Source organism: Peromyscus leucopus, chromosome 2 (assembly GCF_004664715.2).
Source record: "Peromyscus leucopus breed LL Stock chromosome 2, UCI_PerLeu_2.1, whole genome shotgun sequence".
In the NCBI taxonomy this organism is placed as follows: domain Eukaryota; kingdom Metazoa; phylum Chordata; class Mammalia; order Rodentia; family Cricetidae; genus Peromyscus; species Peromyscus leucopus.
Genome location: NC_051064.1, coordinates 115,340,102 through 115,356,621, shown reverse-complemented (window position 1 = coordinate 115,356,621; position 16,520 = coordinate 115,340,102). Strand labels below are relative to the sequence as shown.

Genomic DNA, 16,520 nt, shown 5'->3' with positions numbered 1-16,520 from the left:
GGTCAATCAATTTTCAGATTCTGCTTGTTTTTGTTTAATACATCAGGGTCCTTTGAGCAGCACATATCAGCCTTGTTCTGCTCTGCTCTTGTCAATATTAATTGTTTTGTCTTTCCCATTTTTAGTACTTTATTATTATTGTTTGTTTTTTCTTCTCCTAAAAACACAGTATGGTATGCTTTGCATTGTCTCGGTGTCTCATCTTATTAAAAGATAAGGTTGTTTTATGTAGTCTGACAGCATATTTTAACTCTGTCTCTTCATTACATTAGCCACTCAGGATATAATCAATCAACAAATGGACCTAGGAAATTAAAAAGCTTCTGTATAGCAAAGAAACCTTTCAATCATATGAAGAGGCAGCCTAGAGAATGAGAGAAAGTCTTCACCATCTATAAACCTGACAGAAAACTAGTATTTGGAATACATAAATAACAAAAAACCCACAAACACCAAGAAAACTAACAATCTAGTAAAAATGGGTTATGGAGAAATGACTCAGTTGTTAAGAACATTTGTGACTCCTGCAGAGGAGCCAGGGTTGGTTCCTAGCACCTATATAGTCAACCACAACTACCTGTCACTCTAGTTCCAAAGGGGATCTGATATCCTCTCCTGACCTCCATGGCCACCAGGTATGTACATGGTGCACATACATCCATGCAGGCAAAATACTCATGCATATAATATAAATAAAATGTCTAAAATTTTGAAAAAGTAAATTGTGGGATTGAATAGACAGTTCTCAAAAGAAGTATATAAATGACTGGTAAATATATTTATATAGTTTGAATGAAGGTATACTTCATAGATAAATAATGCTGTTCCCACAGTCCATAGGTTATTAAATTAAAATCCTTATGCCCATATGGGATATCTCCCTATGTGCTGCTGGTTAGGGAGGTCCCAGAACTCCTCAAAATTATACATGCTTATAGCCATTGCTCTTGGTTCTTCACCAATAATAATAATAAGACACCACTACTGAGGATACCACGCATTTTCATTGCAAGACACAGAGAAAGCAAGCTGAAATTGATCTGGAAGCTTCTTAAACATTGGATAGCTTTCCTAGTGTTGGAAATTGCTTTTCAGGCTGCTGGGAGGAAAAAGCCATTGGTGGTCTTACTTACCTGAGAATCCTATGGGCTATAATACCAACCTTCCAGGTAGGTTGTGGTCACCAGTAAAATAGTGGCATGACTCTTATGGTGGCAACCAACTACTTTCTGATTGGATTCTGGCCTGTTCCACAGGAAGGAACTCAGGCTTGGTAATGTAAACCTGACCAAAAGCCCAAGATTTGGAAATTCACAGACCCAAGTTGGGAACATACTACTGTAGTTTTTGTAAATGTGGATGTTGTCAAAGTAGCTTCCAAATATTTGTATTTAAACTCATAGGGTAGTGTTGATCTCATCCTTGGTTAGAGAAAGAGAATTCTGTTTGCAGTGGGTGATGGTTAATGTAGAGACTCATAACTTGTCAAAGTGTGGATAATAAGTGACTGTTGGATGCTCAGCCATAAATAGAATACATACGATCCCACCCAGGTTTCAAGAAACATGGCAGAAGCAGGTTTGGGGTGGTGATGGAAAAAAATATAAAGACCAGATTATGATTTTTAGACATAGTATGGCTGTTATGTTTATGAACTCATTGCAGCTGTGTTTTCCTGTGCAAGGTGGACTTGTATTTATTCTATCACTGATGTATGAGGGATTTATGAGACCTCGCTCCTCCCCCCAGGAGCTACTGTCAGTTGGTAGTTGCCAGAGAAGGGTAAATTATTTTCTTCAGTGATGTAGCAACTGTTAAGTTTCCCATGCTTCAGTAAATAACCTCTCATACAGTTAAAGTTAATGGATTACAAAACCCAATAAAACAAAACAAATAAGTAACATAAAAGTAGCTGGGGTATTTCCTGTGAAGAAGATATTCTGTAGGATTGTGAGGGATATTAAAAGAGTTAATGAGAGAGTGAAAATGTCTAAAAATTACAATATATAATCTAGTATCTTGTCAAAGGCAAATTTAAATAAAGAAGAATTTTTATTGATGAAAGGACCTTTAAAATATTTTTTTAGTGCATAACATAGTGGAAGAATTTGGCTGTGTCTTCTCTCCATGAAAGTGCTCCATAATGTATTTTCTACCTTAAGTATTATTCATTCCTCTGCTAGGGAATTATAGGCACAGTCAAACTTAATAGGTATAGTGTAAGATATGAATATTTGTGTGACTTGTATTGTCTTTTCTCCTACCACTAGTGTCTATGTGATTTAGGTTCAATATTTAATCTTGCTATTTTAATATTTAATATGAGCAAATATAAAATTTTTACGTAATTTTGATAGATAAGTATTTAATTATATTATTTAATTAAATATATACAACACAGGTTATGAGCCTTACTAACTATAAGACTTTTTGAATAAGGTTTGCCAGTAGCAAAGCCTCAGTAAGTGCTAGCATCTTAAGATGATATAATTCCTACTATTAGATCAACTCTGCTTCTTTTAGAATGATCTAGAAGTGCTGTGGATATCGCTCTATATAAAAAAAACACTGATGACCAGTGACCAGGCAGGAAGTATAGGCGGGACAAGGAGAGAGGAGAATTGGGGAAACAGGAAGAAGGAGGTAGAGACACTGCCAGCCACCACCAGGACAAGCAGCATGTAAAGATGCCGGTAAGCCATGAGCCACATGGCAAGGTACAGATTTATAGAAATTGGTTAATTTAAGATATAAGAACAGTTAGCAAGAAGCCTGCCATGGCCATACAGTTTATAAGTAATATAAGCGTCTGAGTGATTATTTTATACATGGATTGTGGGACTGTGGGGCTTGGTGGAACCTGGAGAAAAGCCCTCCAGCAACATAGAAGTACTTTGAAGACAAGATGAGTAAAATGTTACCAGCTCAAAGTGCATCATAGATAAAGACTTAATAATTGGAGGGGATTTGGGTGACAAAGTTCTTCTTAGAAAAGTCTCTAACTACAAGTCTCTTAGCAAGGATCTGAGATTCTGAAGAAGGAAATGCATTCAATGATTCAGCGATAAAGAGAAACAGCAACAAAGATCCACTTCTTATAAAACAAACAAACAAACTAGGTTGTAACAAGAAGTGAACAAGGTAAGTATGAGTTTACTTTTGCAAAAGAGCAATAAACAAGAATAAATGTAGTGAGTCTGGGGCTTTCTGCTGTGTGGTTTAGATGCAGTTTTTGATAACGGCACCTCTTTTAATTCAGATAATGGAACTCAGGCAAGGAGTTCAGCTGGGAATGAAAGGGGGAGTCAAGAATAAGAGAGAAACACACAAGTTCTGATACCCAAATCCTTACCTAACAACTAAGCTGCACATGGAAGAATTTTCAATGGCCTTGAGTACGTACTGGAAAGATAGAGTTTCATATGATGGAATCTGTTAGTTCAAGGTTATTAATATTAGCACACCCTTAAAACCTGAACAGATATATATTTGTCTTTTAGTTTTTCTTGTGACCTTTCATTCAAGTTCACTTCCTCCCAGTATAGCAATGTTAAAAAGGAATGCCTTTTTCCTCCTAGGAAATTAAACCTTCTGATAATCCAACTGGTATACCTCTCCCAGTAGGCTCAGTTTTCCTGGTATTACACTGAATGGATACTATGCAGTCATTACTGCAATGTGCAGTTTAGAACTTTACTTTCTGGCCACAATGAGCCTATTGGATCCTTGAAGCTGAGAGAGGGGTGTACAAATGTTAGATGTTAAGAAATTTTCCAATTTTTTTTTAATCTATCACCACAGGAAAAGGAACTTTCATTTTGACTAATGCAAAAAAAAGCAAGGCTTTCACAAAGAACAATGTCAGCAGCTCCATCAGCAAGAGAGAGACTTTTGTGAATAAAGTTACATGTCTAATGTATGACCCATAATAATATCCTTGCAGACAGGCTTCCAGATGAAGTGTAAGGCAGTATAAGGTCCCTCTCCCTCTCCCACTTTGCTTCTTCCATCCTGAAAATGTACTTACCTTCTAGAATATGTAGTTTAATACTGGGTATTATTATGAAGAGTGCCATCATAGTCAGAATCACAGCCACAATCATCGTCCAAATAAAATTCCAAGAAAACATTTCGACTGAAATAGAAAGCCAAAAATTTTACCACCTAGAAATGTTTGGACCAACGCAATTAGGAGTGGCATGGCATATCCAATTCTTCTTTCTCCATTTCTACCACCCTTGATGGTAACTTTAGGCCAGTTTTAGAGAGGCTGATATGAACTGTGTGAAAAGTAGCATAGGTGTAAATTAGTATGTGGTTGGTGCAAAGAATAAAGGCCACTCTTTCCACCATTTCTGTCTCATGAACTCCCTGACTGTAACAGAAGATGAAAAGCCAATTTGTCATCTCCCCTGTCAAGAAACACAGGTTTCTGCCAGTTCCAAATCAGTGCTTCAGTTCTGTCTAAACTGTTATTGCACATGCAATGCCAAATATTCTTACTGAATAATGGTAAAACTATGGACCCAGAGAGTAGAAGCAATAAAAAGGCAAGTGTGCTAGTTAGTTTTGTGTCAGTTTGACACCAACTACACTGATCTTGGAAGGAAGAATATTGTTTGAGGAATTGCCTTCATCAGATCGGCCCATGGGCCTATCTCTGGGACCTTTTCTTAATGATTGATGCTGGAGAGAGAAAATGATTGATGTGGGAGGACCCCTCCCACTTTTAGGCAGTGCCAACTCTGGGCAGCTAGACCTGGTTTGAATAAAGAAAAAAAAATATCTGCCCAGCACTCAGGAAGCAGAGGCAGAGGCAGGTGGATCTCTGTGAGTAGAGGACAGTCTGGTCTATGGAGTGAGTTCCAGGACAGATAGGGCTACACAGAGAAACCCTATCTCAAAAAAGAAATGAAAGAAAGAAAGAAAGAAAGAAAGAAAGAAAGAAAGAAAGAAAGAAAGAAAGAAAGAAAGAAAGAAAGAAAGAAAGAAAGAAAGAAAAAAGAAAGAAAGAAAAAAGAAGACAAACTGATCAAGCCATGAAGATCAATCCAGTGATCAGGTTTCCTATATGGTTCCTGCCTCTATTCCTACTTGTCCTGACTTCCCTTATTGATGGACTGTGAACTGGAAGTGTAAGCCAAATCAAACTTTCATTCCAAGTTGCTTTTGGTCATGGTGTTTATCACAGTCATAGAAAGCTAAGACAGCATGGATGCTTATATTTGACCAGGGAGATTCAAGCAAAACTTATGAGCATTAAGAACACCTCTTTATCGCTATTAAAATATATTTTATTATATATTGATAAAGGGAACTGTGAATCAAGAAGATATAACTGTTACAGATTGTAGTGGGTAGCTGTTCCAGCTTTGACCTGGAAGAACTACCCCCACTGAGGTTTCTGGTAACTGTCACACCTACCTATGGCCTGCCCCTGAGGCGGGCCAAGACTGGAGCCCTTAAGACCCAAGATCTGGATGTGCCAGCTATATTGGTTCCTGTTAATCCTGGATGTTGAATGGTAGACCGAGCAGAGTTCTCCAGAGAACACTGCTGGGCCGTACTTCACCTCTCCCAGACTCTGTAACTTATTCCTTTACTAGTTGTAAGTAAAACCCCCCAAAAAACCTCCCTTTTAACTATGTGGAGTTGCCGTAATACTTCCATCAGTAACAGATGTATGTGCACAATATATTTATGTATTTAATTTCTTTTTAAAATTGGTATATGTTCTTGGCATTCATAGATTCAGGTTTCATAATTTGACAATTTCATAATCACATGCTTTTTATTTCCCTTCTCTTCCTTTTTTTCTCACCATTCCTTTCAATAGTCTTAGTCCTTTCCCTATCCTCCTTTCTGCATTTGTGTATGTGTGTGTGTGTGTGTGTGTGTGTGTGTGTGTGTGTGTGTGTGTGTATGTGTGTGTCCACAAATGACAGCAAACGTGATATTTGTCCTTCTGAATTGGCCTTATTCCACTTTATGTTATCACTAACTGCACACATTTTCCAGCAAATGATGCAGCTTCATTCTTCTTTATGGCTGAATAAAATTACATGCCACATTTGCTTACAGACTTATGTGTTTACAGCTTGGCTATTATGATAAATGATGGAATAAACATAGATGTGTGAGTACTTCTAGAGTCCTTTGTTGTGTATGTATAAATGGTACATCTGGATTATAACTCATATATGATATTTCTATTTGCAGAGTTTTTAAATGACTTTTAAAAAGACTTATTTATTTCATTTTAAGAGTGCTTTGCTTACATGTATGTATATGAACCATGTGCATGTGTGGTACTCCTGAAGGTAAGAAGAGGATACCAGAATCCTTGGAAAAGGAGTTAAAGATAGTTGTGAGGCACAATGTGGATGCTAGGAACTGAACATGGGCCCCTTGCTGGAGCAACAAGTGCTCTTAACCACTGATCCATCACTCTAGCAACCTATTGCAGCTTTTTTAAAACCTCAACCACTATTCCCATAGTGGTTAGAACAGTTTACATTCCCACCATCACCATTAAGTGTGGCTTTTTCTTCACATCAGGATTTGTGGTTGGTTGTATATGCTCAATGTATTACAGTATATGACCTCAAATTTTACTATAGAACCTTAGTAACAAAAGCAGCTTTGTTTCATTTTTATTAATAGCTGAATGTTTCATTGTGTAAATGCACTATATTTTCAATATCCATTTATCACTTGATAGAAATCTTGGTTGTTTCCATTCCTAGCTATTATTGTAGATAACAGCAATGAATATGGGCAATGAAGTATCTCTATAATAAGACGTACAGTATTGAGGGTATATGCCCATGAGTGGATCATTGGGTAAATCTAGTTTTAGGTCTTGAGGAATCTCTCCACTGATTTCCATAGTTGCTTTACCAGGTCCATTCCTACTACCAGTAATTAAGCAACCCCTTTTCCCATACCCTTGCTAGCATTTGTCATTCTTTTTTTTTAACCTTAGCATTCTGACTGGGATGAGATCTCAAAGTTATAGTCTACATTTACTTGGTGGCTAAGGATGTTGAGTATTTTCTTAAGGATTTCTCAGCTTTTTATATTCTTTACAATGAATAATGTTGATAAAACATTTTAAGAAATGAGTAGCAATTTAGCCAAACATTAAACAACACTTTACTCTAGGAAAAACAAAACAAAACAGCATCTTATGTACAAAAATTTCCAGTATTAGGAAAATGATGAAAGAAATGAATCTAGCAAAGGGAATCAATCAGAAAACAGATGAGATGATGAATAAAATGAAGGGAAAGTAATGGCCCGTAGCCAAGTGAAAAAGGCACATGAGTTTTGTGTCAAGTATAAATTATATAAAACTTATTTCAAGAGTGAATACACGAATTTCACCTGGTAGAACAATGCTTGTGCTTTCCTCTTGGCCTGTTAGACGGTTCCAAATGCAACAAGTGACATTCCTGAGGGAACTGTCTCTAAGGAGAAGTGTCATCTTCATATCAAACAATTTGTCTTCATTCCGTGAATGGGATTTCGATGCAGCTGGAATGACCCCTCCTCTGCTGTCTCTCCATTCCAAGTGAGGTTGTGGGAACCAACCTCTGGAGTGACATTCCACTATCACACCTTTGGTAGTAGGAGGATGAACAAGAATCTGAACCCGGGAGCTCCCAGCTGGTTATAAACAAGGGGGAATTAGTAGTGTATAGTGGATGGAAAGAAGAAAAGACCACAAAAAGAAAACCATTCCTCCTCTATATTAACTCCACTGTCTGTACATATAAGGATAGTCAAAACTCTATGGGGATCTAACTGACATAATAAATCAATTAAAAGAGATGGCACCAGATGGAAAGTTGGAGAAGACATAACACACAATTAGCATCTATTATACTAATAAGCAGACTTACTGTTCTAAATAAGTCTGGTGATGAAAGGCCTCTTTGTTTCATTTAGTTTTTCTTTCAGTAAAATATTTACTATTTAATAAATCAAAACAACTGAGTTTAAGTTTTAGATTATAAAAAGCAACAAAACCATGCAAGATTCAATTCTTTTTAGAATTTATAAGTGGACATTTTTCTTATATGTGAATCATTGTATTAGTTTCAGAGGAATCCATGCTTACCTATGACCTTGACTTCTGTGATGTGCTCTTCATAGAACTTGCCATCTTTGAAGATGCAGTGGTAGTGCCCGTCATCATCAGGATTGACATTAAAGATCCTGAGGGTCACTTTCCCTTCTCCAATGGCATCTTTCAGGAGCTCTGTTCTCTCCACATACTTGGGGATAATTTTCCCAAACAGGTCTTTGCCATCCTCGTATAGGTTAATAGGTTGTGTATAGTGGGTCCTGAACCAGCGGATCTCCATGTGCTGGGCATTTTGTGGTGGAGACAGCTGACAACTGAGCTCAAGTACTGCACCAAATGGAGCCAAGACTGGCTTCTCTAATCCAGTCACTGTAAATCGTTCTGGGAAGAGAAACAAGAACCAAAATGTGAATGCCTTAATCAAGGAAACCCACTAAGTCACCCCTTCCTCAAAACACACAAACACATTTTTACTGTGGGTCATTTTTCCCCCAGCATACTGTTAAGAAAAAAAAAATCTTAATTTTACATGAGTTCAATGGTGGCTCACCAAAATATTCCCCTTATGAAATGTGTATAATTTCCATTGTTGCTAAATGGCTTCCTAAGATAATTGCTATCAGCCCAGTAGTTGTCTCTTCTTTCATTCTATTTCATTCTTTCTCTGAATGATTCTACTATTCATTATTCTTTTTTATTTATTATTTTTAGTTATTATTATTTTTTAATTTTATAATTTAATTTAATTTTACATATCAGACACGGATTGCCCTGTCCTCCATCCTCCTGCCCCAGCCCCAACCTCCCCCCCTTCCCATTTCCTCCAGGGCAAGGGCATTCAGTTCAGGCTGGTAGATTCAGTTGAGGCAGGTCCAGTCCCCTCCTCCCTTCACCCAGGGTGAGCAAAGTGTCCCAGCATAGGCCCCAAGCTCCAAAAGCCCAGCTCATGCACTAAGGACAGGTACCCATCCCACTGCCTGGGGGCCTCCCAAACAGTTCTAATCGACTGTCTCACTTATCCAGAGGGCCTGATCCAGTTAATTGTAATGAGCTGTTGTATATATTTGCTTTTATGCTTAAGCTTCTTGGATTACTCTTAACTTTCTTTAATTTGAAACACTTTTATTCATTGCATGTTTAAATTTGTCTTCAAGAACCTATTACTGCCATTCTCCTAAACTAATGTAATTTCTAACTGCATTCTAAGATATATCCTCATATCTACATATAAATGTAGCTTTCCCCATTACCAAAAACTTCTTTTTGTGGCAAGAATTTTACTAACTGAGCCATCTCTGCTTGACTTTTTAGAGAGAGAGAGAGAAGAAGGGGTGGGGGAACAAGAGAATGATGTAGGCAGGTAAAGGATGTATGGGGATTTGGGAGGAGTAGGGAGAGGGGAAATAATATGATCAAAATATATTGTATGAAAAAACAAAACTTCTTTTTGAAGCATGTGGAAATGACTACAGAAATTCTCAATTTGTCAAAATGCAGAGAACAATTAACTGTGGGGTGCACAGCCGCAACTAATACATCTACAAAATAGCAGATTAAGGAACATCACAGAAAATAGGTGGTATAACTGTAGGAACCAGAGAACCAGGATTCACCTGTGTGAGATAATATTTCCCATATGTGAAGGCAGCTGCACCCATGAAGCCTCAACAATGTGGTCATTTAAACAGGCCCCGTCAACACAGGTTGACATGCTGATGTGGGAGGGGGAAATTTCACTAGGTTTCAATCACCCTTAGATGAAGAAGTACAGCAATTAATGGTGGCCAAGAAAGAGGAGAATCAGTCTTCTCCATGAATCAGCCCCCTCATAAATTATTCATTCACAAGTGGTCAGTCTTAAATACTCATACCTATGAGCAACACTAAATGGACTCGGTAGGGTGTGTGTGTGTGTGTGTGTGTGTGTGTGTAATATAGAATAAGCTGTGGGTTTGAGAAGGATTGTGTGTGTGGGAGAAGCTGGATGGGAAGAGGGAGTGGTGGAAGTGATGTAAATATAGTATGTATATATGAAAAATTTAAATTTTTTATTTCCTTTATCCTCTATTTTTTTATTATGGAACTCTATTTTATTTCTTTTTAGTTTTACCAGAAAGACAGAATAAAGTACTAAAACCTACTCTTCCAAATGTCCTCATGCTAAGAGGACAAGTTATTTGTTTTGTTTTTCCTTTGAATATAACTAGACCACTGCAGATGATCATGTGGAGTTTAGAGTCAAAACTTTCAAATGCAATTCTAGATTTTCCTACAGTTGACCAGTACTTGGCTTAACACATATTTGAGTTTATAAAAATCTTAAAGGAAAGAAAGAAAGAAACCTTCTCAAAGGTGCACTGGAAATTTTAAACCATATGGCAAAACCACATATCAATGCATCAATGTGAAGAAACATACACACACACGGCATATCAATGAACTTTTTAGAGAAATTTCTTCTTTAATCCCCCACCCCGCTGTGTTTAGCATATCTCTACAAGATTTTAAAATTCACTGCATATATTCAATGAATGTTCTTATAATCTCAAATTAGTCCATAAGAAGAGATCTCAATGGGACAGTTTAGAGATGCAAATACTTAGGGAAATTTTGCTTGTGACAAGGATGACTTCTGGGGTCTGTGGAGAAAAGACAATTCTGTCTGGTTTAAACTTTCACACACATAAATTCACAGTAGCTGTGGCTGCATGCACAAGTTTAAGCTTACCCAAATCCCAAGATGAATGGAGGAGATCCCACCTCTAGCTGAGAAGCTATTGGCATCTGATGGCTGGTACAGGAAGAAGAGTAAGATTCCCTCATGGATGCAGTCCCTCAAAGGCTACCCTTGTTCTAATGGATGTTAACACACCTGTTTAGAGGCTCTTTCTTTATATCACTAGCTGTCGAATAATGGCATGGAGACTTTTAATTAATCATGAAAGCTTGGCCTTAGCTTAGGCTTGTTCTCAAATAGCTCTTAAAACTTAAATTAACCCATTTATATTAATCTATGTTCTGCCACATGGCTTGTTACCTCTCCTCAGCACCTTACCTCTAACTCTATCTAGCTGGTGAATCTCCCACATCTCAGATTTTTTTCCCAGAGTTCCTATCTCTGCCTGTAAGTTCCACCAATTCTCTCCTGCCTGGCTATTGGCTGTTCAGCTTTTTATTAAACCAATCAGAAGGTGCCTTATGCAGTTGAGGAAGAGCAGAGACACATCTTCGTCCTTCCTTCCTTCCCCTTCTCCCTCTCTTTCTCTTTTTCTCTCTCTCTTTCTCTTTTTTTAACCAAATTAACCATAGACTTACCATAGTATTGAGCCTCCATACTTCATATGCCTAGATATGATATAAAGGATTTGAAAAATAGGTCCATGCAAAATGTTTATAGCATCACTACTAATACTTGTTCAAATTTGGATGAATTTGAATATTCTTCAACAGAATGTTTGTTCAACATTCTGAACAAACAAAATGTGGCACATTTATACAATGGAATATTGTCTATTATTAAAGCTTGTATGGTTTCAAGTGTGTGGCCTTCTAGAAAAAGCAAAGCTGTAGAGTACAAAAGATGGTTGATGGGGTTCTTAAGGGGAGAGAAAAGAGAGGAGTAGGTGGATCATATGACATTTCAAGAGTGGTGAAATTCTGTATGACACCAGGTGCAGCCATGAGGATTTCTGAGTTTAAGCATTTCAGGATCTGCTAGCTGGAACAACCTAAAACCACCAGGTGGCAGTAGCACACAACAGCCTTCTATTTGAGTAACCATTTCAGGGTTGCAAAGTAGGAAGCCACAGACAAAGACTTTGCAGAGACACAGAGGACCATCATTTAGAAAAGGATGGTAGACATGGAACTCTCAAGATTGGCAGCGCTCTTATATATCTAAGTGGAACCACTCCATAGCAAAATAGGGAGTGTCAGGGCCTTAGACTTGCAAAAGGCATCAGCAGCTCACTTTAAAAATCACTGTATGGTAGTTTCATTTCTGTTTTTTTTTTTTTTTTTTAATTTGTATACATCCATTATATATAGGTGGTGGTATCTTAGGGACATTTTCTTTTAAGTGTATAATATACTTTCGATAAGTCCCACGCCCCCAACAAGCCATTAATACTTTCCTTTCTCTTCTCCTTTTCCTGCTGTCATCTTTAATCCATTAGTTTGACTCCTACTTTCATGCTATATACACAAGCACACTTTTATGCATTTATCTAAAATACAGGACTCACAAATTAAAGAAGACATGCAGTATTTGTCTTTCTTTGTCTAACTAATTTGCTTAATGTATTAATCTGCATTAATGTATTGAATCCACTATCTTTCAAGTGAAATTTTGTTCTACTATAGAGTTGAATATTATTTTACTCATGTATTTCTCTATTGATGGATACAAAGGTTCACTCCATAGCTACTGTGGGTTATGGTGCAATAAACATGTATGTACAAGTAACAGTGTGGTATGTTGGCTTAGAATCCTTCAGTAAATAACCAAGGGTGGTATAGCTGGATAATATGATGAACTTTAGTTTTGTTTTGTTTTGCTTGTTTTCGATCCTACATATTGATATCAGTGGTGGCTAAACTAATCCAGATTATGACCAATAGTGTACAACACACTTCTTTCAGCACACTTGCCAACATTCATTTATTTTCTTAATGATTGTCATTCTAACCACGGTAGATGAAATCATAATGTAATTTAATTTTATTTTCTCTGATAATTAATCATGTCAAACTTTTTTCATGTTTACTTGTTGTTTGTACTTCATCTTTAAGAACTCTTTATTTAACTAGACTGTTTATTGATCAGATTGTTGGATTTTTTGGTATTTAGTTTTATGAGTTCTTTATATATTCTACATATTAGTCCTCTGTCAGAGGTAGTGTTAGTAAATATTTTTCTCTTATACTGTATGTCATTCATTCAAACATCTGCTTTCTTTCCTGTACAGAGATATTTTAATATCATACAATCCCATTTTTCTGTTTATGGCATTATTTTTTGAATGTTTGGAGTTCTATTCAGAAAGTCCTTTCCTATATTTATATCTTAAAATGTTTTCTCATATTTTCCCTCTGTTTCAGAAATTAAGATTTTAAATTAAAATCTTTCTATATATTGAACTGGTTTTTATACATGACCAGGATGGGCTATAGTTTTAACATCTTACACATGTATATTGGTTTTCTCAGCACCATTTGTTGAAAGGCCATTTTTTCCTCCATCTTGTAAAAAGTCACTTGTCTTTATTTGTGAGAATTTATCTTTATAGTCTATTCCATTGATCCACATGCTGGCTTTTGCATTGTATTCACAAGCAAGTAGAGAGGAGTGACTACTTGTACTCAGACCACTTTCTCCTTTTCATACAGTCCAGGATCTCATCCTGGGGAATTGAGCCATCCACAGTTGATGGGTCTTCCTATCTCAGTTTACCTATTTAATATGGTCTCCTATGGGTGTGCCCAGATGCTTGTTGCCCAGATAATTCTAGATTTCCTCAAGTTGGCAACAGAGCCATTGACATTTTCTTTCTTTGCAAACTTGTTATGGACAAAGTTCATGAGGGAAAGTGAGAAATTCATACCTGCCCTCAGTGTTACCATATGAAGGAGGCACATGGCAACAATACCGAGTCTGTAAACAAGTACTTTTCCATCATCCATCACACCTGCAAAAAGAAAGCAAATTCACAACCAGTGAAAACATGAGAAAGACGTTGCAGAAATCAGATAAATCCACAACTGCCTAAAGCACTGTCTTCCAGCTGTGGCTGTCATCATCTTTTAATCCCAGGTTAACAACAAATTCATGTCAGGAGATTCATTTTCTTTGTGCTATTTAGCATTCTGAAATTTTATTAGCAAATATGACACATGATAAGAAGGCTCAATAAAATGACTATATCTTCCCAGAAATTTACTTATTTTTACAGGATTGTCTTCTCCAAGGCTTGAATGGATATTATTTTCTGTTTGTTTTTTTTTTGAAAACTCCATGAGCCTGCTTTCTTCCCCAAAGTTGATGGAAACGGGGAACATGTCCAGATTTCCAAAGCTAATGGAATCATTTGATATATTTATTAATTGCTATACAGAAAAAAATAAAGTCATATTTATCTTAATTTATGGTAGAAAGTAATTAATCATTTTATATAGAGGAAATAACTTTCTTCTATGACACTTTAAGAACCCCATTAATTTTTCTGTTAATTGAGACATTGCCTAACTTGTTAGAGTTTCAGTTGCTGTGAAGAGACACCATGACCACAGCAACTCTTATAAAGGAAAACATTTAATTAGGCCTGGCTTACAGTTTCAAAGGTCTAGTCAATTATTGTTGTAGTGGGAAACATGGTGGCATGCAGGCAGAAGGTTTTGGAGAGGGAGCTGAGATTTCTACATCTTCATCTGCAGGCAGTGGAAATCTAGCCACACTAGGCCTAGCTTGAGCATCTGAGACCTCAAAGTACACCCCACAGTGACACACTTCCCCCAACAAGGCCACATGTACTCCAACAAGGGCACACCTCCTAATAATGCCACTCCCTATGGGTCAAGCATTCAAACACGTGATTCTATGGGAGCATGCTTATTCAAACCACCACAAACATATTTGTGGTCCTTACTCTAAAGTTCAAGGTCAAGGGAAGATGAAGTTATATTTTTCAGATAAATACAAAGGATTATTTAAAAAGTTCTACTTGATATGTAGCTCTGGAAACAGATGTAGGAATTTCCTATTTCTGTACTCCAAGAGATACTCACCAAGTACTGGAATTATAGAAAAACAAAGAGTTAAATAGTAACAGCAATATAAAAATACTATAATACCTTGTTTAAACAGACAAATTTAGTAGTAATCCTGGACTTACCTAGATTCTCACATTACTAAAATGGTATATCTACATTGTGAATAATGACCTGTATTTCTTAAAAATCATAAAGGCAATAAAGACATTTATCAGATGCCAAATGTAGAATTGCTATTGAGCAATGGTAAGTTGAGGAAAACATAGTAAGACTAAGGAGTGAAGCAGAGGGAAATTAATAAAGCCTTTATATGCTGTATTAACATAAATCTTACCTTAAGATGGGCAAACTATAAAGAGAATAAGTGATAGCATGCATTGTAGCTAACTCAGGATCTCATATTAATATCACATAAGTTGAAATCCTGGCTTTACCATTTAGCTGAATAGGCCTAGGCAAGTTATGAGAACTCTATCACTTCAGGTTTTTCAGCTACAGGAGATATTTTCTTCATCATTGTATTTATTATTAGAATTAGTGGTGGTTTGAATAAAAATGGCCCCCATAGGCTCATAGGGAGTGGCACTGTAGGAGGTATGGCCTGGTTGAAAAACATATGGCCTTTTGGGAGGAGGTGTTCTGCTGTGGGATGTTCTGTATGTCCTGTGGGAGCCCTTCTTGGGTTCCTCGTGGCTTTACCCAGCAGGTCCGTATAGAGGATGATTAGGACCATGGGCCTGAGTGCAGGTGTTTGAGATGGTCTGCACTTGGCTGTGCTGGGGGATGGTCTGTATGTCAAGTTGTTCTGATTGGTTAATAAATAAAACCTGATCGGCCGTGGCTAGGCAGGAAAGATAGGTGGGACTAACAGAGAGGAGAAATAAAAGGACAGAAAGGCAGAAAGAGACGCTGCAGCCGCCGCAATGACCAGAGACGCTGCAGCCTCCGCCATGACCAGCAGCATGTGAAGTCGCCGGTAAGCCACCAGCCACGTGGCAAGGCATAGATTTATGGAAATGGTTAATTTAAGATAAAAGGAAATGGTTAATTTAAGATAAAATAACAGTTAGCAAGAAGCCTGCCACGGCCATACAGTTTGAAGCAATATATAAGTCTCTGTGTTTACTTGGTTGGGTCTGAGCGGCTGTGGGACTGGCGGGTGGCAGAGATTTGTCCTGACTGTGGGAAAGGCAGAAAAACTCAAGCTACAGTGTTCCACTAGGGGGTGGGCTTCAAGGGCTCAGAAACTCAAGCCTGGCTAACATGTCATGGTCACTTCTGCTGCTTGCAGATCAAGATTCAGCTGCTTTTACAGTACCAAGTTTGTCTTCATGTCACCATGCTTCCCATCATGATGAAAATGCTCTTAAACCTCTGAATTATAAGCTATCCCCAACAAAATGTTTTCCTTTATAAGTGTTGCCATGGTCATGGTGTCTCTTCATAGCAATAGACATCATAACTAAGACAGAAGTTGGTACAAGGGACTGAGGAATTGCTCTGATAGGACTGACCATGCTTTTGTTTGGAGGTGTGGACTTTGCATTTGAAAAACAGCTGAATGCTGTAAGTGGGGATTAATGGGCTATATTAGTAGAACCATGGATGACAGTGGTGCTGAAGGTGATTTGAACTGTGGGGACCTGGCTTAAGAGAGTTCAGA

The 16,520-nt window shown here is 37.5% G+C and overlaps 1 protein-coding gene across 2 annotated transcripts in view; it reads right to left on the bottom strand.

The window, feature by feature from the left end:
- LOC114707395 (putative selection and upkeep of intraepithelial T-cells protein 1 homolog) overlaps window positions 1-16,520 on the bottom strand; it is a 40,739-nt gene that overhangs the window by 8,850 nt on the left and 15,369 nt on the right. For both annotated transcript variants that reach the window (XM_037202823.1, XM_037202824.1), the window contains exons 2-5: window positions 13,693-13,776; window positions 8,123-8,470; window positions 7,387-7,668; window positions 4,028-4,135 (exon numbers count right to left, since the gene is read on the bottom strand). In XM_037202823.1, the coding sequence (XP_037058718.1) occupies window positions 4,028-4,135; window positions 7,387-7,668; window positions 8,123-8,470; window positions 13,693-13,771 (817 nt within the window). In that variant the 5' untranslated portion in view covers window positions 13,772-13,776. The remainder of the gene's footprint in view (window positions 1-4,027; window positions 4,136-7,386; window positions 7,669-8,122; window positions 8,471-13,692; window positions 13,777-16,520) is intronic.